Source organism: Aedes albopictus, chromosome 1 (genome assembly GCF_035046485.1).
Source record: "Aedes albopictus strain Foshan chromosome 1, AalbF5, whole genome shotgun sequence".
NCBI classification, from domain to species: Eukaryota; Metazoa; Arthropoda; class Insecta; order Diptera; family Culicidae; genus Aedes; species Aedes albopictus.
Window position 1 is genome coordinate 130,664,756 of NC_085136.1, and position 22,608 is coordinate 130,687,363.

At 46.9% G+C, this 22,608-nt stretch overlaps 2 protein-coding genes across 7 annotated transcripts in view; both read left to right on the top strand.

Moving 5' to 3' along the window:
- The window catches only part of LOC109422974 (protein sidekick), a 385,272-nt gene that overhangs the window by 11,406 nt on the left and 351,258 nt on the right, over nt 1-22,608 (top strand). The window lies entirely within an intron of this gene.
- LOC115260585 (uncharacterized) lies at nt 6,453-18,360 on the top strand. 2 transcript variants are annotated; one of them, XM_062845390.1, is made up of 4 exons: nt 6,453-8,969; nt 9,034-16,620; nt 16,685-16,785; nt 16,841-18,360. In XM_062845390.1, the coding sequence occupies exon 2, from the start codon at nt 9,588-9,590 to the stop codon at nt 14,532-14,534; it is 4,947 nt and encodes a 1,648-aa protein (XP_062701374.1). In that variant the 5' UTR covers nt 6,453-8,969; nt 9,034-9,587; the 3' UTR covers nt 14,535-16,620; nt 16,685-16,785; nt 16,841-18,360. The 2 variants fall into 2 exon arrangements, with proteins under 2 accessions (XP_062701374.1, XP_062701373.1); XM_062845389.1 differs by having other exon boundaries at nt 6,453-16,620.

The following is a 22,608-nucleotide window of genomic DNA, read 5'->3' on the forward strand; positions in this document are numbered from 1 at the left end:
ACTTTTAAATGAAAATTGTATCTGACGTGTCGTTGAAAGTTAATTGACTTGTTGAGTTGTCTCGGAGAAAGAGGGGTTCAGGGGATCATGGTCCCGGGCAATGTGAATTAAGAAAAAAAAGTAGTGCAAGAAACATCATTTGATATGATTATATCAAAAGAACATCAAATAATTGTCTACTTACAAGTTCTGTGTGATATGTTTTAAATCAAGATATATATATATGGGGCTTCCTGGAAAAAAATATACGCCAGAATCCTGGAGGATGATGATGACGATGATTGTGAATGCACCATCAGCGCTAGGATTACGTAAGGCTGCCATATTTATACCGGAAGGGAATGATCTACCTGACGGTTTGTTGTCCAGGCTAAGCTAAATTCACGTGTTATCTCGTGACAAAAACCTGGCAACCCCACGTACATTTGTCCGGAAACAAGTTCATTTTGCTTCCTTAGGTTATCACCCGAAATTTCAAAATAAAAACCTGAATTAATTCACCTATGGTGAACAGAACCCTTCTTACACTTATTAAAATTATTGTTGTATTATTCGTATGTATGATTGTGATTTTTGGTCATTCTAGAAGATATTGTAGTTGATTGCTTTCCATAATAGAATCATCGACCATGGGCTCAACTACCAGATTTTTTTGTCTCAAAAGCGTAAACTTTATTACTCCTTAGTACTCCTGGAAAGATATCTCGGAAACAAAATGTCCAAACCGCATGAAATTTTATAGCATACTACTAGGATGCTGTAGCTTTCATTTGGTGCTGAGAGAACTCAAATCGATTGACACACGGCTGATTCATTTATTATGAAGCATTTTGTCAAAGATCTCTTAAAAAGTTAAGTTGTATTACTCCAAAGTACTCCCCGAAATATATCTCGGTTACAAAATGTCCAATCGGAATGGAATTCAAAAGCGTTCTTCTAGGATGCAGTAGCTTTCGTTTCGGGCCTTCAGAACCCGAATCGGTTGATAGACGGCTGAGAAATTTATGGTGATACACTTTGTCAAAAATATCTAAAATATTTAAGTTGTACTACTCCCTAGCACTCTTTGAAAGATATCTCGGTAACCGAACGTCCAATCAAAATAAAATTAAAAAGCATTCTACTAGGATGTAGTAGCTTTCGTTTGGGACCTTAAGAGCCCAAATCGGTTGATAGATGGCTGAGAACCGTAGGTGACATTTTTTGTAACATACACACACACACACACACACACACACACACACACACACACACACACACACACACACACACACATACACACACACACACACATACACACACACACAAGGGGCAGCAGGGACAGGAGTCCAGGGGCCTGACGAACCCCCCCTTCTGCGAGTCGGGTGGAAGCTTGGGAGTCTTCCCGAAGCGAAAACCGTTCACACACCCGTGTGAATGACCACCTTTGGCGCTTCCTTCGGGGAGTGACCGGGCTTCTGGTCTCCAGACAGCTCAAGAGGAGGATGCCTAGGATGTGGCGGGGGTTCAACAGTGGGCTCTGTTGGATCCTCATAAAAAGCCACACATCTGCAAGCAACTCCGTACAAGCGACCTGGTACCGCTTTCAAAGTGCCTTAGCCCAAACACCCGGAGTGCCAACCGGCACATCAGGATTGATGCCAGTAACATCCTGATTATGGTATACTGGTCAACGCAAACGACAACGGACTACGGACTACGGATCGGATGACGACGATGGGCTGACATTCGTGCCATTCTGCTTCCTGAGTAAAGAAGGGTGACACCTTCTTGAAACGGCGAGTGGGCTAATGGTGCGTCTGCCTCCGTCCCGGTAAAACCTTGGCAGGCCTTCGGAAACGTTCTTCACTTATCCGTCAATTTTGATGGGTACTAGGCTCGGATGTAAAATTCCCGACTTACGCTGATCTGGCTCTGGACACGAACCCCATGAAGGTTCGTGTTCAACACTCGCTTGGCCTCCCTGTTTCATAGACAACCAAGAGATCACGAAAGCGACTACGTACAGCGGGTGGAGATAGCGGCCCGGAGGGGGGACCCAATAACATGGAAGGAGAAAACGGAAGTAACAGCGGAAAGGTGGCGAATCCGTTCGCCAGAGGAGGATTGCTGAGGTCTCCGCCTCAGCAAACAGAAGGTGCAGAACCGCGGCAAGAAGCGGCTTTACAACAAAGTGCGGTACCCTCGGAGCAGCAGCAGCTGCCGACGAATAGTGGATGGAGCGTGCCTCAACAACAGCCGAAGGTAGTTGCGGCGAAGAACTTGACGGATGACCTACACGAGTTCGTCGACAAAAAGCACAACGTGCACAAGGACATCAAGGACTTGGTGTTGAAGATTAGGAGGGCTCTCGGAGCTGCTGTGAAAGAATGGCACAGCGTGAAGCAGAGAGCGGATGAGGCAGAGAGCGCATTAGCAGCGACTAAACACGATCTTGCAGCAGCTACGCAGCGGCAGCAGCAACGAGCCACGGTCGAAAATATGGAGACGCCGAAGAACCATCGGAATACTCGCTCGGAGAAAAGAGGCAGAGATACGCCAGGAGAAGAGGAAGTCCCGAAGAAACAAAGAAGTGAACGGGAGCGCGCCAGCAATCGGAGAGATGATGGATGGCGCACTGTGGAGAGTCAGCAGGCGAATAAGAAGAAGCGAAAGGAGAAGGAAGAACAGAAAAAGGAAGAAAAGAGGAAGGAACAGGAGAAGAAAGAAAATCGCCGGCCCCCTAGGCAGAGGAAGAAGGGTGATGCACTGATCGTCGAGGCGAAGGACAAGACGACGTACGCTGCGCTCCTCAGGAAAGTGAGGGAGGACCCGGAGCTAAAAGAGTTGGGTGAAAACGTGGTAAAGACCAGGCGCACCCAGAAAGGAGAGATGCTGTTCGAGCTCAAGAAAGATCCGGCGATTAAGAGCTCAGAGTACCGGGAGCTCATTGCGAAATCCGTAGGCAGCGAGGCCACCGTGAGAGCACTTTCACAGGAGGCAGTGCTCGAGGTCAAGGATTTGGACGAGGTCACAACTGAGGAAGAGCTGAGAGTCGCATTGACCGAGCAGTGTAACTTGGAAGTACCGGCGACAATCCGAATCAGGAGATCGTTTGCAGGTACCCAGACGGCGGCAATCCGACTTCCAGTAGATGCGGCCAACAAGATTGCGGTAGCCGGCAAGATCAAGGTCGGATGGGCGGTGTGCCCGCTGCGACTGGCTCCCCGAGTCACCAAGAAAATGGAGAGGTGTTTCAGGTGCATGGAATTTGGTCACCAGTCAAGACACTGCAAGGGTCCAGATAGGTCCAAACGGTGCTGGAACTGCGGCGAAAACGGACACGTTGCTCGAGACTGCACGAAGCAACCCAAGTGCATGCTGTGCAAGTCGGAGGAAGGAAATGGCCACCGGACGGGAGGCTATAAATGCCCGACCTACAAAAAGGCGAAGGCAGGCCAACAATGATGCAGATAACGCAAATTAATCTGAATCATTGCGACATCGCACAGCAACTGTTGTGGCAGTCGACAACAGAGACGAAGTGCGATGTTGCGATCATCGCAGAGCCGTATCGGGTTCCTCCTGAGAACGGCAATTGGGTAGCGGATATAGCAGGACTGGCAGCTATACAAGTTATGGGCAGATTCCCTATAGAGGAAGTGGTGGAAAACTCTTACGAAGGTTTCGTGATCGCCAAAGTTAACGGTGTCTTCGTATGTAGCTGCTATGCGCCTCCAAGATGGACCGAGGAGCAATACAACCGGATATTGGATGCACTCACTGACACGCTGGTAGGACGTAGGCCAGTAGTCATCGGCGGCGATTTCAACGCCTGGGCCGTTGAGTGGGGCAGCCGGCAAACCAATGCAAGAGGATATAGTCTACTTGAAGCTCTGGCGAAGCTGGACGTAAAGCTGTGCAATGTAGGAACAGTCAGCACATTCCGCAAAGACGGTCGTGAATCCATCATCGACATTACATTTTGTAGTCCATCGTTGATGGAAGACATGGACTGGAGGGTGAGTGAGGAGTACTCCCACAGCGACCACCAGGCGATCCTCTACAAGATAGGCCAGAGAGCTCCTACGTCCATACAGAGAACTAGAACTTATGAGCGGAAGTGGAAGACGAAGGACTTCGACAAGGAGACTTTTATCGAGGCACTTCGGCCAAATAGCGATGCGGCAAACCTCGACCCAGGGTGGTTGACGGAAGCGCTAGCAACGGCATGTGATGCAGCAATGCCGAGGAAGATTGAACCTAGGAACGCTAGACGCCCAGCGTACTGGTGGAATGCGACGCTCAGCACCCTTCGTGCGACTTGCCTCCGAGCTAGGAGACGAGTTCAGAGGGCAAGAACTGCGGCCGATAGAGAAGAGCGCAAGGTTGCGTTCCGTGAAGCTAGAGCTGCCTTCAAACGAGCTATCAAGCAGAGCAAGGCGAACTGTTACAAGGAGCTATGTCAGGAAGCCGACGCTAACCCCTGGGGAAATGCCTACCGCATCATAATGGCAAAGCTGAAGGGCCCAATGACGCCAGTCGAAATGTGCCCAGACAAACTGAAGGGTATCGTGGAGGGTTTGTTTCCAAAACACGATACAACAACGTGGCCACCTACGCCGTACAGCGAGGGCGATGTGGAATTTGACGTAAACCGACTGGTCTCGAACGACGAGCTCGTTGCCGTGGCGAAAGCATTGAAGGTGAAGAAGGCTCCCGGTCCGGATGGAATCCCCAACGTGGCGTTGAAAGCAGCGATCCTGGAGTATCCCGATATGTTCAGGTCAGTGTTGCAGAAATGCCTGGAGGAAGGCATCTTTCCGGATATATGGAAGGTCCAAAAACTAGTGCTGCTGCCAAAACCAGGAAAGCAGCCGGGAGATCCAGCATCGTACAGGCCGATCTGTCTGTTGGATACGCTCGGAAAACTCCTGGAGAGGATTATCCTTAACAGGCTGACCGAGTATACCGAAAGTGAGGGAGGGCTGTCCACGATGCAGTTCGGCTTCCGCAAGGGAAAATCGACGGTTGACGCAATTCGGACCGTCGTTGAGATGGCGGAAAGGGCATCCTTACAAAAGCGGAGAGGAGATCGCTACTGCGCCGTGGTAACGATAGACGTTAAAAACGCGTTTAACAGCGCCAGTTGGGAAGCTATCGCCGTAGCCCTGCATAATATGCGGGTCCCCGACTATCTGTGTAGGATTATAAGGAACTACTTCCAGAATAGAGTCCTTGTGTACGAAACCAACGTAGGGCAGAGGTCGTTTAGAGTGACAGCAGGTGTTCCACAAGGGTCAATACTTGGCCCTACGCTCTGGAACGCAATGTACAACGATGTGTTAACACTGAAGCTTCCGGCAGGTGTCATTATCGTGGGGTTCGCAGACGACGTTGTATTAGCGGTAACTGGCGAATCAATCGATGAAGTCGAAGTGCTGGTATCGGAGGCAATCGACACAGTGGAAAGATGGATGAATGGAGTGAAGCTGCAGATAGCCCATCACAAGACAGAAGTGCTCGTAGTCAGTAACCGCAAAGCAGTGCAAAGGTTGGAGATCACGATCGGAGAGGAGAGAATTTCATCGCAGCGCGCGTTGAAGCACCTGGGCGTGATGGTCGACGACCGCTTAAACTTTAACGCGCACGTTGACTATGCCTGCGAAAAGGCGGCGAAGGCGGTTAACACAGTAGCGAGGATTATGCCAAACGCGGGCGGTCCAAGAAGCAGTAGGAGGCGCCTCTTGGCAAATGTTGCAACCTCAATACTTAGGTATGGAGTGCCAGCCTGGGCTCCGGCGCTAAAAACGAAGAGAAACCGTGGAAGGCTGGGCAGTGTGTTCCGGCTCATGGCTATGAGAGTCGCGAGTGCCTACAGAACAATCTCGTCGGAGGCTGTATGCGTTATCGCTGGGATGATGCCCATCTGCATCACCCTAGAGGAAGACGTCGAGTGCTATCGGCGGAGTAACGTAAGGAATGCGAGAGCAGCTGCTAGAATGGACTCGCTGGTGAAGTGGCAACAAGAGTGGGACAATGCGGCGAACGGAAGGTGGACCCACCGACTGATTCCAAATGTGTCGGCGTGGGTGAACAGGAAGCATGGGGAGGTGAACTTCCATCTGACGCAGTTTCTGTCCGGGCACGGCTGTTTCCGGAAGTACCTGTTTCGATTCGGTCACGCGTCTTCCCCTCTGTGTCCGGAGTGTGTGAACGTGGAGGAAACACCGGCGCACGTCGTCTTCGAATGCCCTAGGTTCTCGGAGATGCGCAGGGATATGCGTGGCCTGACAGTCGACAACATTGTCGAAGAAATGTGTCGCGACGAAGCTACGTGGAACGCTGTCGACAGAGCAGTAACGAGGATGCTGTCCGCGCTGCAAAGGAAGTGGCGCGAAGACCAGAGAGCGCCGGAACGCGATCGGAGTAGGCTTGATCCACCGCCGGGGACATGACTGAGTCGTCCGTTGCGTAGTACCGGTTTTTGGTCGTCGGAGCGCCGGTGAACCGGAAGTCTACCACCAACCGGAATCGCCGGGTCGACTTCGGCACCTTACTGGTCGGGATGAAAACATCGGTGTCGAGAGAACTTCCACCGTCGGGGTCTTTCTCTGTCGGAGTAGGCTAGGTCCGTCCACCGCCGGGGACTAGACCGAGTATATCGCGGAGAAGCACCGGAACTTGGTCGTCGGGGCGCCTGTGAACCGGAAGCCAGTCTCCAACCGGAATCGCAGGAGAGACCTCGGCACCTGTCCGGGAAGAAACGGTTTCGGAAGATGTTCCACTGCCGGGGAAGTCTTTGTCGGCGTAGGGTAGATCCACCGTCGGGGACTATCCGAGTCGTGCGCGAAAAACTGGAGTGCTAAAACGGCACCGTTCCTCGGAGAAACTCAGTATGATCCGAAGTACTTGCTGGTGGTATTAGAATAACAAATTTGGTGTGTGTTTGTGCTAACTGTGTCGCTGAATGGCGATAGGTTAGGTACGAACACGAGAACGACTAGAATAACAAATTTAATTTTAGAATAACAAATTTGGTGTATGTTTGTACTAACTGTGTCGCTGAATGGCGATAGGTTAGGTACGAAAACGAGAATGACTAGAATAACAAATTTAGAAGCGACAAAAAGTGCATGAGCACAATAGCAGAAGAGCGCATGAGCGCATTGCCCCCCCTGAAGCAGTCGCATATCAGTGGTACCAGGGGGATCGAGGCGTCAAGGTGTAGCAGAGTTTTTCCAATCGGTTTTCTCTGCTTGGGAGGTTGGGAGGAAAAAAAAACATACACACACACACACACACACACACACACACACACACACACACACACACACACACACACACACACACACACACACACACACACACACACACACACACACACACACACACACACACACACACACACACACACACACACACACACACACACACACACACACACACACACACACACACACACACACACACACACACACACACACACACACACACACACACACACACACATACAGACATTTGCTCAATTCGTCGAGCTGAGTTGATTGGTATATGTGACTCGGCCCTGCGGGCCTCGGATCGAAAGTCGGTTTTCCAAGCGGTATTTATACCCTTCTTATGGGTGTAAGGAACAAGGAACGAACTCATCTTATTTAGCTGGGTTTCTGTGTTTGCTAAGAATACCCTCCAAACCATATTCAATCCTCAAACGTTCACACCACTCGCTGAGTCTCTAGTCGTCGAACCGAAAAAAAAAATAATTCTCTGGTACTTATTCAAAACGACGTATCAACATAGGATTTGCGTGTATTATACGTCGTTTTGAAAAAGTATCCGAGAATTACCGAATCCTCCACGTACACTGTATACTTTTTCTGCCGACTTGCCAACTCCCGGCAAGCGAACTTCCGAATTTTTCGCGCCGAATCACAAGCTCCCGACAAACGAACTTCCGAATCTTCCGCGTGTATCGTTTACTTTTTGCACCGACTAACCAACTTCTGGCACACATATTTATGAATCTCAATGTTCCGGCAATTGAACTTCCGAATCCGATTCGTCCGCGTACACTTTTTACATTTTCTCCAACTAATCAACTCTCGGAAAGTAAACTTCTGAATCCTCCACGCACACTGTTTTTTGCCAACTAACCAACTCCCGGCAAGCAAACTTCCAAATCTTCCGCGGACGACTAACTCATTCCAGTAGATACGCAGAAACTATTTCGTTAGCCGAGAGGTATCGTGTGCGCCTCTCAATAAGTCATCTTCGCCTGTATTCTGGAGAAACTCTTAAATTCGATAGATTTGAGTATTTGTCTCTCCTGCTAAATATTTGTAGTTATTTCTGTCAAAAACTCTTGAAAGAATTTCAAAGAATATTTCACGGAGTTCTTTTGAAAATTCTTGATAATAAACCTGGACTTGTTACCTTAAACTAACCCTGTGGTTCTTCCAGAGATTTTCCAATGATTCTTTCATGGATTTCTCCATAAATTTCTACACGGATTCATTCAAGACTTCCTCTGGCTAGGCATTCTTGTTGGGATTCCTCCAGCAGTTTTTGCTGTAATTTATTCATGGATTTGTCCAGAAATATAGTATTTCTTCTGTGAATCCCCTTGTCATAATTTTAGGAACTAAGGTACACCGGGGCAAGTTGAAACGGGTGGGGCAAGATGAAACACCAAGTGTCGACGCAGAAGATGGCCAGCTGGCAACCCTGCCACCAACCGATTCGGAAGCGTCGCTTTCCACGGTCGAAGCGTTGCGGCGATACGAGTGACAGCTGTCACCATCAGAATGCGAGCTGTCACATATCTATTTCCGGTTCTCAGTTAGCACATTTTCAGTAAAGGTGAAGTGCGAAGATCACGATTGCTGAAGAAATCGTCCATTAGTTTTCCTATATTAATCCAGTATACAGAAAAGTATTATCTTTTGCTTTCGCTGAAGTGTTTTTGCTTTCACTGAACGACTAGTGCAGTGGTTAGTTTCATCCGTTTGTAAAGTTCTAGAGATCGGTTTTAAAGTTCAGTTTGTCCGGTTTCAGATTCGCAGTAAGTTAGTGACCATTCCACATAGCCCAGTCAGTGCCCGAGTCCGATTCATAGTCAGGTGCTCCGTCGTTCATTGTTTATGCGGTAACGAAAAGTAAGCACTAGAAATTTGTAAAGAAAATGTTCCATACTAAAATTAAACACTTCAGGTCGTCGGTCCTCAGTACTCGATTGAGGTTAGAAAAGGGCGTGCAAGAAGCCTAAAGTTCACCGAATTGTAAGTACTAATAAAATACGTAACGCAGTGAGAAAATACTAACCATAACCATGTTACAGTTTGAAGCAACAACAACAACAACACCACATCGCATATTAAAGAATTTGCTATCAAAACCGGTACGACTTTCAATCACGCCCAACAGCCATAGGCGAAACTACTGGGGGTGCCAGGCACCCCCTAGAATTTTACTGCACTGTTGTGAGATATGGGGCGATGAATGATGAATGGATGAACTAATGAATATTTGTTTGTAGTGCACCCCCTGGTAAAAGTCCGTAGTTTCGCCAATGCCAACAGCCCCGACAATCTTCAAAAATTCGTGCCAACATGGACGAGAGCCGGACTTCAAGGGCAACCGAAGGACACGTGGAGGAATCCAGTTGTGCGGCCTGCCAACGTCCGGATAGTGCGGAGGACATGGTCCAGTGCGACCATTGTGACATCTGGAAACATTATTCGTGCGCCGGAGTGAATGAAAGTGTCGCAGGGAGATCGTTTGTATGCGGCGACTGCACCGCCCAGCAAACCGATGACGTCATCTCAGTGCGAACCACTTCAACCCGATCCAGCGCAACATCAACAATCTCAGTCTGCCTGAGTCAGCTAGTTGAACGTCAACGATTGGAGCGCGCTCGTCTGGAATTAGAGCTCCAACGTCGCCATTTGGACGAGCAGCAGCAATTAATCGATAAAGCGTTCGACGAAGAGACGGACAACCATCACGGCGGCAGTTTACTCAGTGGTGTGAACGTCAAGATCACTGCATCGGCACCCAGTAAACACATCGGAACAACGGCCCTTGCCGAAACACCTGTAGGCCCGTCGGATCGTCGTTCGAAGACACAGTTTGACGCCCCCAACTCAGCTGCTCCAATTATGATTTCGATTCCCCTCACAGCGTTGGAACCGAAAACCGTAAAATACCTCCAAGGTAAGAAGAACCCCCAAGTTGCCTTCCAAGAGCTCAAAGCCCGGGTTGAGCAGTGCGAGAAGCGCGCCAATCCTACACGAGACGAAATGTCAGACCTACATGCCCAGTTGGAACTGTGTCGTAAGCTCTTGGAAGGATGTCAGACTACAGGAGCAACCCAAGAGTCTGCTCAAAGATCGGATGCGGAAAATCCGAAGAAGAAACCCCCACCACAATCAGCAGCGAGCACATCGCGCGTTGTGAGCCAGACGGGAACCATACCGAAAGCAAATCGATCGTTGCTTGCGGTCACTGAAGACGATCGGATGCACTCCGATTATCGATCCGACGCCGGAGCAGTAGGAGGATCCACATCACCGGATGAAATCTGGCCGTTGAAGCATTTGGTAGGCCAAACAAGCCAGCCCTCGGTAAGTCGAGCAGCCGAACCAGCTGAAATACGTCCGAACGACATGGAACCCCCAGGTAAGCGTCAAGCCTTGAGTCATTCTATTGAAAATACGATCAAATTCGTCCCTGATTGTTGCCCCACGACCAATAATCCAATTGCCCGAGAGCAGCTGCGATTCGTCGCGCGCCCAAATGAAATGAGTTCGCCTCCCACTAACTCTCGAGAGCAGCTGCGAGATCTCCCCGCGCACTCGAACGATTTCGATCTTCCTGACATTCAGCGCAAGTCTCAGTCAACCGGGTTGTTAACGCGTAATCCCCCCTCGCGTACGGTTGAAACGTCTCAGTTCCCTCGTCAGTCAGAAAGCTACCAGCAAAATCAAGTGATTCCCCAACAAGATCCAGTTCGACCCACACAGCAGCAGCTAGCAGCAAGGCAGTCCCTGGCCAAGGACCTTCCTCGATTCAGCGGTGACCCAGCGGAATGGCCGATCTTCAACTATCGCTACACGACCGAAGCTTGCGGATTCTCCGATGGTGAAAACATGCTCCACCTCCAGCGGTGCTTATCAGGATCCGCGCTCGAAACGGTGCGCAGTCGGTTGGTGCTACCAGCAGCGGTGCCGCAGGTAATTGAGACACTTCGTTTGAGGTTCGGACGCCCAGAATTGCTGATCAACGCTCTGCTACGCAAAGTACGTGAAATTCCGGCCCCCAAGTCGGACAAGTTGGAGGGGCTTATTGATTTTGGTATGGCAGTGCAGGCATTGTGTGACCACATCGAAGCTGCGAACGAACGCGCTCATCTCTCGAACCCATCCCTGCTTCAAGAGCTCGTAGCAAAACTTCCCGCCGATCAACGGATGATGTGGGCCGGCTACAGACGAGGATTCCAGCAAGTCGATCTGAAAACCTTCGGCGACTATATGGCGTCGGTGGTAAGGGATGCGACCAGTGTAGTGACCTTCGAGCCGGAGAAACGGAACTATGGACGTGATCGACCGAAGGACAGAGCGTACGTCAACTCTCATGCCGCGGAGCGATCCAGCAGAGCGGCAGATTCATCGAGTGATCCAGAGCCTCCGAAGCAGATTGTCTGCGCCCACTGTAACAAAGGAGGACATCGAGTACGCGAATGTAATGCGTTCAAGCAGCTGCATGTCGACGATCGCTGGCGTCGAGTTCGGTCGTTAGGCTTATGCCAGAACTGTCTGTTTAACCATGGACGGCGGGGATGCCGAGGCCGAAACATTTGCGACATCGACGGCTGCCAGTTTCGCCACCACACTCTTCTTCACTCTCCCAGAGGGCCACCGAAGTCAGCAGAGCACGCGATGCAGATAGCAGAGAACCACACCCATCGCCGCTTGACCTCCTCGATGCTATTTCGAATCATCCCAGTGACTTTGCACGGGACTAAGGGTTCGATCAATACCTTCGCTTTTCTGGATGAAGGTTCCGATCTGACATTGGTGGAAAGCGAGTTGGTGTCCTCGCTCGGGGTGAAAGGTACCAAGCTCCCACTATGCCTTCGGTGGACGGGAAACACATCGCGCGAGGAGAAGGACTCTCAGCAGGTCACGATCGAGATCAATGGGATCGGCCAGGACAAGCGACATAAGCTCCTGAATGTAAGAACCGTCAGCAATCTTGGACTGCCCTGTCAAAGTTTCGAGGTGGATGAAGCAGTAAAGAAGCACGACCACCTGAAAGGAATTCCCCTCACAAGCTACCGCGATGCAACGCCAAGAATACTCATCGGCGTAGACAATTTGCGTCTGGCCCTTCCGCTGAAGGTGCGCGAGGGTGACGGTACATCGCCAGTTGCAGTGAAGACTAGACTTGGATGGTGCGTCTACGGTCCTCGTGGAAACAGTAATAGCGAATCCTACAGTTTCCACATTTGCGAATGCTCGTGTGACAAATCGCTCCATGAGTCGGTGAAAGATTTCTTCGCCATTGAAGGGGCAGGCGCTGGGCCGACGGAGATCCCGCTGACGAAGGAAGACGAGCGAGCACTGATCTTAATGGAAACTACAACCCGTCGAGTTGGGAACCGTTTCGAAACGGGACTGATTTGGAAAGACGACGACATTGAGTTTCCAAACAGCTATCCTATGGCAGTGCGGCGTTTGGAATGTTTGGAGCGCAGAATGGATCGCGACCCGGTACTTAAAGAGAATCTTCACCGGCAAATTCGCGAATACGAGGTGAAAGGATATGCGCATCGAGCGACGAGCGCGGAAATGGAGGCCGCAGATCCCAGACGAGTATGGTACCTGCCAATCGGAGCGGTGATGAATCCCAAGAAGCCGGAAAAAGTTCGAGTCATTTGGGATGCAGCGGCCAAGGTCGAAGGTGTATCGCTGAACAGCGCACTCCTGAAAGGGCCGGACCAGCTATCTTCTCTTCCGGCAATCCTGTTTCGATTCCGTTTGTACGGTGTGGCGGTTAGCTCGGATATCCAAGAGATGTTCCGCCAAATCAGAATCCGAGAAGAAGACAAGAATTCCCAGCGTTTTCTGTGGCGCAATAAGCCGTCCGAGAAACCGTCAATCTACTTGATGGACGTTGCCACCTTCGGCAGCACGTGTTCTCCAGCATCGGCGCAGTTTGTCAAGAATCGGAATGCCGAGCAACACCGCGAGCTGTATCCTGAAGCTGCCAAAGCCATTGTGGACGACCACTACGTAGACGATTACCTAGCGAGTTTCAGTACGACCGACGAGGCTGCGAAAGTAGCAAGCGAGGTACGGATCGTACATGGCAACGGAGGATTCAAGCTACACAACTGGCGGTCGAACAGCGGCGAGGTGTTAGAACGCATTGGGGAAGTGCAAGCCGACGCAGATAAGCATCTAATTCTGATGGACACTGCGAAAACAGAAAGGGTTCTGGGGATGCTCTGGACACCTCAAACCGATGAGCTGAGTTTTTCTAGCCAGATGAGCGAAGAGGTACAAACGTTAATGCGAACGTCTACACGGCCGACGAAGAGGCAAGTACTGCGATGCGTGATGACATTGTTCGATCCATTGGGACTGCTATCACCGTTCCTCATCCACGGCAAAGTCCTGATCCAAGACCTTTGGAGAGAAGGTACCGGGTGGGACGAGCAAGTCAGCGCGGAAGTTTTCACGAAGTGGCAGCGATGGATACAGATGATTGAGTACATCACTGAGTTACGAATTCCCAGATGTTACTTCCGTCACGCAGATCAGACGACCTACCGCGAATCTGAACTCCACGTATTCGTTGATGCGAGCGAGGTAGCCTACTCTTGCGCAATCTACTTGCGTACACTGAACCACGGAACCGATCCACAATGCTGCCTGATTGCGGCCAAATCGAAAGTCGCTCCACTAAAGCCGTGTTCGATTCCAAGACTAGAGTTGCAAGGGTGCGTCTTAGGTGTTCGTTGGTCCAAGTTCGTCCGAGATAACCACTACATTCCTGTATCGAAGACGGTGTTTTGGACAGATTCCAGAACGGCCCTGGCCTGGATCAAGGCTGATCCCAGGAATTATCGGCAGTTCGTATCCTTTAGAGTCGGCGAGATTCTAGAAAACACTACCGCAGCCGATTGGAGATGGGTGCCGTCGAAATCTAATCCAGCCGATGAAGCGACCAAATGGGGTAGCGGCCCGTACTTCAACCAAGACAGCAAGTGGTTTCACGGACCCACTTTTCTGCGTTCGCCGGAATCCGAATGGCCACGCCCCAAAGAAGCAGTGACCGAAACTACCGAAGAAATGCGTGCAACGATCCTCTTTCATTGCTCGTTCGACCCGGTACTGGATTTTGTTCGGTTCTCCTCGTGGGACCGGCTTCTGCGGGCCAAGGATGGGAACACTCACTTTCAAAGCGTTACACTCACTTGCTATTTTCTCATCTCAGAAGCGTGCAATCAAGAAACGATGTATGGACGACTTTTGCCTTGTGGTTTTGTCTAAAACTTTGCCGAATAGAGTAGGGGTTGCACACGAGTCCCAAAGTCGTGACAGAGCTGTGAAAGCGACTCTCCACGAGGTGAGTGTAATTTACATTCACCTCGTGGAGAGTTGCCTTTGCAACTCCCTCACGACTTCGGTATGCGTGTGCGACCCCTACTCTATTCGGCAAAGTTTTAGACAAAACCACAAGGCAAAAGTCGTCCATACATCGTTTCTTGATTGCACGCTTCTGAGCTGAGAAAATAGCAAGTGAGTGTAACTCTTTGAAAGTGAGTGTTCCCATTCCTGCTGCGGGCGACTGCCTACGCCCTCCGATTCGTGAACAACTTGGTTAAGGTGAAGCCGAAACGAACCGGACAGCTCCGGTTGAACTTCGAACAGCAGAAGAGACGATTTTCAGATTGGTGCAGCGTGAATCCTATCCGGATGAAATCGCCGCGCTTTCCAATAAGAACGCGAACGAACTGGGGCAAGAGGCGATTGGGAAGCACAGCTCCATCTATCGTTTAATACCGTTTCTGGATGACAGCGGCCTGCTGCGTGAACGTGGTAGAATCGGTGCAGTTGAGGGCGTCTCTTACAGCGTGCGCCATCCTATCATCCTCCCAAGAAACCATCACGTAACGAAGCTACTTGTTCGCAGATATCATCAGCAGTACCGCCATGGCAATTCGGAAACCGTGGTCAACGAGATTCGTCAGCTGTACAACATTCCAAGACTTCGAATGATAGTTAGACAAGTTAGCCGCGACTGCAACGTCTGTAAGATCCGTCGGGCAAAGCCAGTAATTCCATTGATGGCACCTCTTCCTCCTGCTCGACTGGCTCACCATGAGCGTGCCTTCACCTACACTGGCGTGGACTATTTCGGACCGCTGCTGGTGAAGCTGGGACGCTCCAACGTCAAAAGATGGATCGCACTGTTCACGTGCCTGACAGTACGAGCCGTCCACCTCGAAGTCGCCTACAGCTTGTCAACGGAGTCGTGTATCTCCTGCGTCCGCAGATTCGTGGGTCGCCGGGGCCCACCTGCTGAATTCTTCAGCGACAATGGGACCAACTTCCAAGGAGCCGAACGAGTTCTGCGATATCAAATTGGCCAGGGACTGTCGAACACCTTCACAAACACCAACACTAAATGGAGCTTCATCCCACCTGGAGCCCCACATATGGGTGGAGCGTGGGAACGTATGGTACAGTCTGTGAAGGCCGCAATGATGGATGCGTACGCCGAGGGGAAGCTTGATGACGAGGAACTGCAGACACTGGTCGTGGAGGCGGAAAACATAGTCAACTCAAGGCCTCTGACGTATATGCCGCTCGAGTCTAGCGAAGCAGAGGCACTCACGCCAAACCATTTTCTGCTGTTGAGTTCCAACGGGGCAAAAGGAAGCGAAGCAGTCAGAGACACAGTTTGCAATCGAACCAGCGAACTCGTACGTCGAGAAATCTTGGGAAGATCCTGGGAGCTGATACAGCGCCAGCTGGATACTTTCTGGAAACGCTGGCTAACGGAATACCTGCCGATAATCCGTCGGCAACCAAAATGGTTTGAAGAAACTCGATCGCTGAAAACAGGAGACCTGGTAATGGTCGCGGAATCGACGGGACGCAGCAAGTGGGAACGCGGTCGAATCATCCATATGATTCCGAGCCCGGATGGCCGGCATCGACAAGCCGTCGTACAGATTGGGGACAGGACTCTACGTAGGCCGGTGTCACGGTTGGCGCTGCTGGATTTACAACTTCGTGAAGTTCCGGAGGCTTCCGGACTACACCCGGGGGAGACTGTCGACGCAGAAGATGGCCAGCTGGCAACCCTGCCACCAACCGATTCGGAAGCGTCGCTTTCCACGGTCGAAGCGTCGCGGCGATACGAGTGACAGCTGTCACCATCAGAATGCGAGCTGTCACATATCTATTTCCGGTTCTCAGTTAGCACATTTTCAGTAAAGGTGAAGTGCGAAGATCACGATTGCTGAAGAAATCGTCCATTAGTTTTCCTATATTAATCCAGTATACAGAAAAGTATTATCTTTTGCTTTCGCTGAAGTGTTTTTGCTTTCACTGAACGACTAGTGCAGTGGTTAGGTTCATCCGTTTGTAAAGTTCTAGAGATCGGTTTTTAAGTTCAGTTTGTCCGGTTTCAGATTCGCAGTAAGTTAGTGACCATTCCACATAGCCCAGTCAGTGTCCGAGTCCGATTCATAGTCAGGTGCTCCGTCGTTCATTGTTTATGCGGTAACGAAAAGTAAGCACTAGAAATTTGTAAAGAAAATGTTCCATACTAAAATTATACACTTCAGGTCGTCGGTCCTCAGTACTCGATTGAGGTTAGAAAAGGGCGTGCAAGAAGCCTAAAGTTCACCGAATTGTAAGTACTAATAAAATACGTAACGCAGTGAGAAAATACTAACCATAACCATGTTACAGTTTGAAGCAACAACAACAACAACACCACATCGCATATTAAAGAATTTGCTATCAAAACCGGTACGACTTTCAATCACGCCCAACAGCCCCGACACCAAGTTTTGGAATAGTTTTCAATACAATTTGGAAATATTTCTTTCGCCGAAAGATTGCTTGAATCAAAAACTATGTGTTTTGGCATTCAAGCTGTTCACCATCATTGGATAACATCATGTTAACCCGCTGTTTCAACTTGCCCCACCCGTTTCAACTTGCCCCGGTGTACCTTACTACTGAGATTGCTCCAGTACTGCTACAGGGATTCCACAAGACATTTTCTGGTAGGAATCTTCCAGGATTTTTTTCTGGATTTCTCATACAATGCTCTCAAGAGCAATTCTTGCTCAAACGTTGGAGAAATCTTAGCGAGAATTTCCGAAGAAATTCACACTAAGAAAAAATCACGACTTCGGTGATGCTATATCGAAATCTCAACCGTAAACCCTCAAGCAATCGCGCTGTTGTATTTCTTAAAACACGTTGAAAAAATCTCGCTTTTTGTGCTTAGCATTACCGTGGTGCTGGTGGGGTTGACCAACCGCGCGAGTTACGGAAGGTTAAGTTTGCTTTACCGAGTAAGTTCGGTGAAGTTAGCAACTTTCACCGAACTTCATTAGAGTTTGACAGATAAACGACAACCTTTTACCGAAATTTGGTATTTTTTACAGAATTTCGTTGAAAATCCATTACCGTACGCTCAGCTGTTGAGAATTCGGTAAAAATTACCGAACGCGAGTAGACGTGTTCTAGTAGAAAGTTTCGAAGTTCCTGAATTACAGCAGTAATTACTGGATATATTCCAAAAGGAATTGCTAGTGGATCCTTGAAAAAATCTTTGAAGGAATTATTTCAAGAATTTCAGGAAGTGGTTTAAGAGATTTTCCCTGAAGAATTCCAGGAGGAATTCTCCCAGTAGTAATTACTGGATATATTCCAAGAGGAATTCCTAGTGGAATCCTGGAAAAACCTCTGAAGGAATTATATCAGGAATTTCAGGAAGTAGCTTAAGAGAATTCTCTTGAAGAAATCCAGAAGAAAATCCTGGAGGAATCCTAGGAGGAAATTGCTAAAGATATCTTTTGAGAAATCTTTATGGAATTCCTCCAGAAATGGATGGGATTCAGCTACAAATTTTGCTAGAATTCCTCGATATATTTCTCCAAGAATTCCTCCAGAAATTGCTCCGATTATACAGCGCAACATTTTATTGTCTCAAGAGCAAACTTATGTGTCTCCGAAGGATTTTGGGCCGCTGAATCCGAATCCGGGCTCAGATTTGCTCCAACACGTCACAATTTTGAGCTATACCTCAATTTATAGGGCAAAATATGCGATTTTGGGCTTTTTTGACTGAAAGCCATCAGGCATGGAAATATTTTTTTTAAGCAACCAAAAGGTTAGATGGTCAATTAACATCTAAATTAACGATTTATGCAAAATATTTCGTTTTACCAAATCGAATTTGATAGTTTTAAGCGATTTATGTTAGGTACGATATTTCCCATACAAGTCACCCTCCAAAAGTTGCATGCAAGTTTTCATACTAACATAAAATGCTTAAATCTATTAAATTTGATTAGGTAAAACGAAATATTTTGCATAAATCGTTAATTTAGATGTTAATTGACCATTCAACCTTTTGGTTGCTTAAAAAAAATATTTCCATGCCTAATGGCTTGCGGTCAAAAAAGCCCAAAATCGCATATTTTGCTCTATAAATTGAGGTATAGCTCAAAATTGTGACGTGTTGAAGCAAATCTGAGCCCGGATTCGGATTCAGCGGCCCAAAATCCTTCGGAAACACATAAGTTTGCTCTTGAGACAAAAAAATGTTGCGCTGTGTTATTTTAGGAACTATTACTGGGATTGCTCTGGTACTGGTTCAGCGATTTCACTAGTCATTTCTGGTAGGAATTCTCAGAATGTTTTTTTTTTCTGGATTTCCCATGCAATACTCTCAAAAGCAATAATTGGAGATATTTCTGCTCAAAACGCTGGAGAAATCGCAGCGAGAATTTCCGAAGAATTTCTAGTAGAAAGTCCCGGGGTTCCTGAAGGATCCCAGCAGTAATTATTGGATATATTCCAAGAGGAATTCCTAGTGGAATTCTTGAAAAAATCTCTGAATAAATTTTAGTAGGAATTCCAGGAAGTAGTTTAACCCTCTTAAGATGTTAAGCTAGGCGCACCACGATGGCGTAGTGCACGTTCAGCTAGTCTGTCTGGGTCATATTGACCCCAACATCCTACTATTGTTAATAAAATATCCTTGGAGAATCCCAGGAGGAAATCCTGGAGAAATCCAAGAAGAAAATTGCTAGAGATATCTTTTGAGGAATCTTTACCGAATTCCTCCAGAAATGGATGGAATTCATCTACTAATTTTGCTAGAATTCCATTGGTCCAATTCCAAGGATTTCTCCAAGGATTCTTCCAGATAATGCTTTGGAATACCTACAGAAATTGTTCGGAGTACCTCAAGAAATTCCTGCCAGGATTTGTTCAAGCATAAAAAAATATAAACATAAAGACTGCCCCAGAAAGTATGGACGCACCTAATCTTCAGTTGTCTGGGCCTGATCGATGGTTCTTGTTTCGGGCTTCATTTTGGCAGTTCTGCATACTATAGAAATGAAAATTCAAACGTTCTTTGCCACGATGAACATTGGAATTCGAAATGGTAACTTTTTTGATCATACCCCGCTTTGTGTGAGTTAGAAGGTTTTTTCTTGTGCTCGAACACCTTCATTATTTGTTTTTTACAAACGAGGGTTAGCAGGGTCTTTATTTTTTACCCAATTTTTGCCTATGTTTAAACGTGTTATCCCCATCGTGGATGATGATTGCTGTTTGCACAATTTTCTCACTTACTCCCACCATATTTCGTTCATTTCCTAAGTGACCTTTCAAGCTCTGTACATCGTTTGTGCACATTTTTTCGATGATGTTCCGCTGAAGGTTATTTTAAAACAAACTGTTGGAATCGCAAAAAACACTATATACATGTTGAGAAAATAGGTTGACCAACAGGATGTAGTATTCAAAAAGAATTAGTCATCAATAGTTTTGAAATGCCAGTATTTTCTTACTGCGTCCATACTTTCTGGACCGGTCTTTAAAATAAAAAAAGTATTCTTGCTTAGATTTTTCAAGCATTTCTGGATTAAATTTCTGCTGTTATTGTTCTTAGGAAGTCATGAAAAATTTCTAGCAGGAATTGCTTGAGAAATTCCAGCAAGACTCTTTGTACACAGTCTGAGAGCTCCCAACTATATCAACATAAATAACGGCGGCGGCCACGTCCTTACGGTTATCGAGGATGGGAAGGAATGTTAGTAAGACAACCGTTGTTATGAAGACCGAAAATCTCAGTATCTCTATGGTTGTCTCAGGAAGGATTTTTGTTAGTAGGGTAGGGTACGTGTCAATCTAAAATCACCTCAACGATACCTTTCCTACTATCAAGCATTACTATGTAAGCCTAAGCTAAGCGCAGCGTCGTGTTCAGTTAAGTCCTGTGTGGAATGGGCTTACATAACTTGACTTGATTTGTTTTCGCGTGGAAAAGTGATGAATTGTGCAACCATGGATCAGTAAATCAGTTTAATAATCGATATTAGCTGTTGATATTTTCAATCATGTCATGCAGACTGCCTCGCATTTGTTCGCTTAACGTGTGAAGTAAACAATCGATCACCCTCGTGAGGTGATCTCTTAATATTTACCTACAACAAATTAGCCACCCGCGTCAGATGGTCGTTCAAAGTTAACTCTCAAAACGAAATCTACTAAACAAAATGTGCTTCAATGAGTACAAAAAACACGTCGGATTATCGTAGTAATTTTATACATGTTATTTTACAATGAACGTTCTTTAAATTTTCGCAGTAAAACAATAGTATGAAACGAACTTACCCATTCGATACCAGCGATGGAGAAAAAGATGAAGATATCTATTTCTCCATTGCTGATATCGAATGTGCTAGTGACTCTTAGTGGTTTCGGAAACTATCATAACTCAGGAACAAAGTAAAATCACATCTTGAAAATTTTACAGAATATGGCTTACAACATTTTCTTTCAAAAATATTTGTTTTGGGAATTTTTCCGGACTTCGAAAATAGTTTTTCCGACTTTTCCAAATTGTTCTCCTCAACAGTGGAAAATTTTGTGGAAAATAATTTTTATGTGCTATTTTTTTTAATTGCTGAAAAAATTTGCGTACGATTTCACAAAAAAACATTGTGTCTACGATGCTGTTCTTAAGTTATGATTTTTTAAATATATTGGCTCATATATCACATCTGAACAATTTCCACAAAATTGGTCATAACGAAAAAAAAGACAGAAGAAAATTTTACAAAATATAGCTTACCAAATTTCCCTTCAAAAAATTATTTTTGGATATTTTTCCGGACTTCGAAAATAGTTTTCCCGACATTTCCAACCGATTTTCCTCAACAGTGGAAAACTATTTTTATTTTGTTTTTTTTTTTGAATTGCTTAGAAAATTTGCTTGTGATTTCACAAAAAATGTATCTTCGTGCTTGAGTTATGATTTTTAAAGTAGGTGGTGTCTGTGGAAAATGCATGTATTCTACTGCAGTTTTCCGGAAAATTAGGCGACCCTTAGTTTTTTTCAATTTAATTTTTGTATATGAACCCTACCTATGAAAAAAAATCATTCAATTCTGAGAACCTTCGTACCAATTTGTACGATAATAAAAAAAGACCCCATTACACGACGATACAAATGTGCAAAGATGGTGAGATGAAGACTCTCCGTCATCAATCACATGCCAATCAGTTAATTCATGACTAATTCTGTTCAAGAAGGGTGTTTTATGTTCAATACTTCTTCTCTAGCAGATACCATGAATGCTAGGTGCAATGCTATGCTAAGTGGTTCAAGAACTGTATTGGAGCTAGTATTTTAGCTATTTCAGATCACGTGATTATTTTCATGGCATCACCGACAAGAACCAACGGAAAGATACTGGGAAATACTGTATATAACAGTTTGCTTGAAAGCATCCTTGAGAAAATGTCCAATATGCGTTGAATGAATCGAACGATAGACATGTTTGACGTTATTCTAAAACTAATATGTATAATATGCACGACACGCGAATTCGTCACGTCATATTTTATGAAGCAATCGAAAGGTTATCTATACAGAAATTACCTTAAGCAGATTAAGTTGTTGTATTAGAACTTCAGCGATTCTTTTTGGGACTCTTCCAAGAATCCTTTCCAGGACATTTTTATGATTTTTTTCAAGGATTCTACAGAGTTTCATTCCGAGATTCTTGTTTTTTTCTGGAATGTCTCCATGAATCCGTCAAGGAATTTACCCTGGAATTATTCCAGATATTGATCTTTGGATGTCTCTTCAGATTCTATAAAGAATTCCGGAATTTCTTCCGCAATTTCTCCAAATATTCATTCCCGAGATCTCAGCGAGATTTTCTAAGGATTTGCTTCAGTGATCAAAGGGTTTATATTTTGACTTCGGATTGCCGGAATACCTTTAGCAATTCTTCAAGGAATTCCTCCAGTGACTCCAGTGATTCTTCCAGGGATCCCTTTAGAGACCACGTTA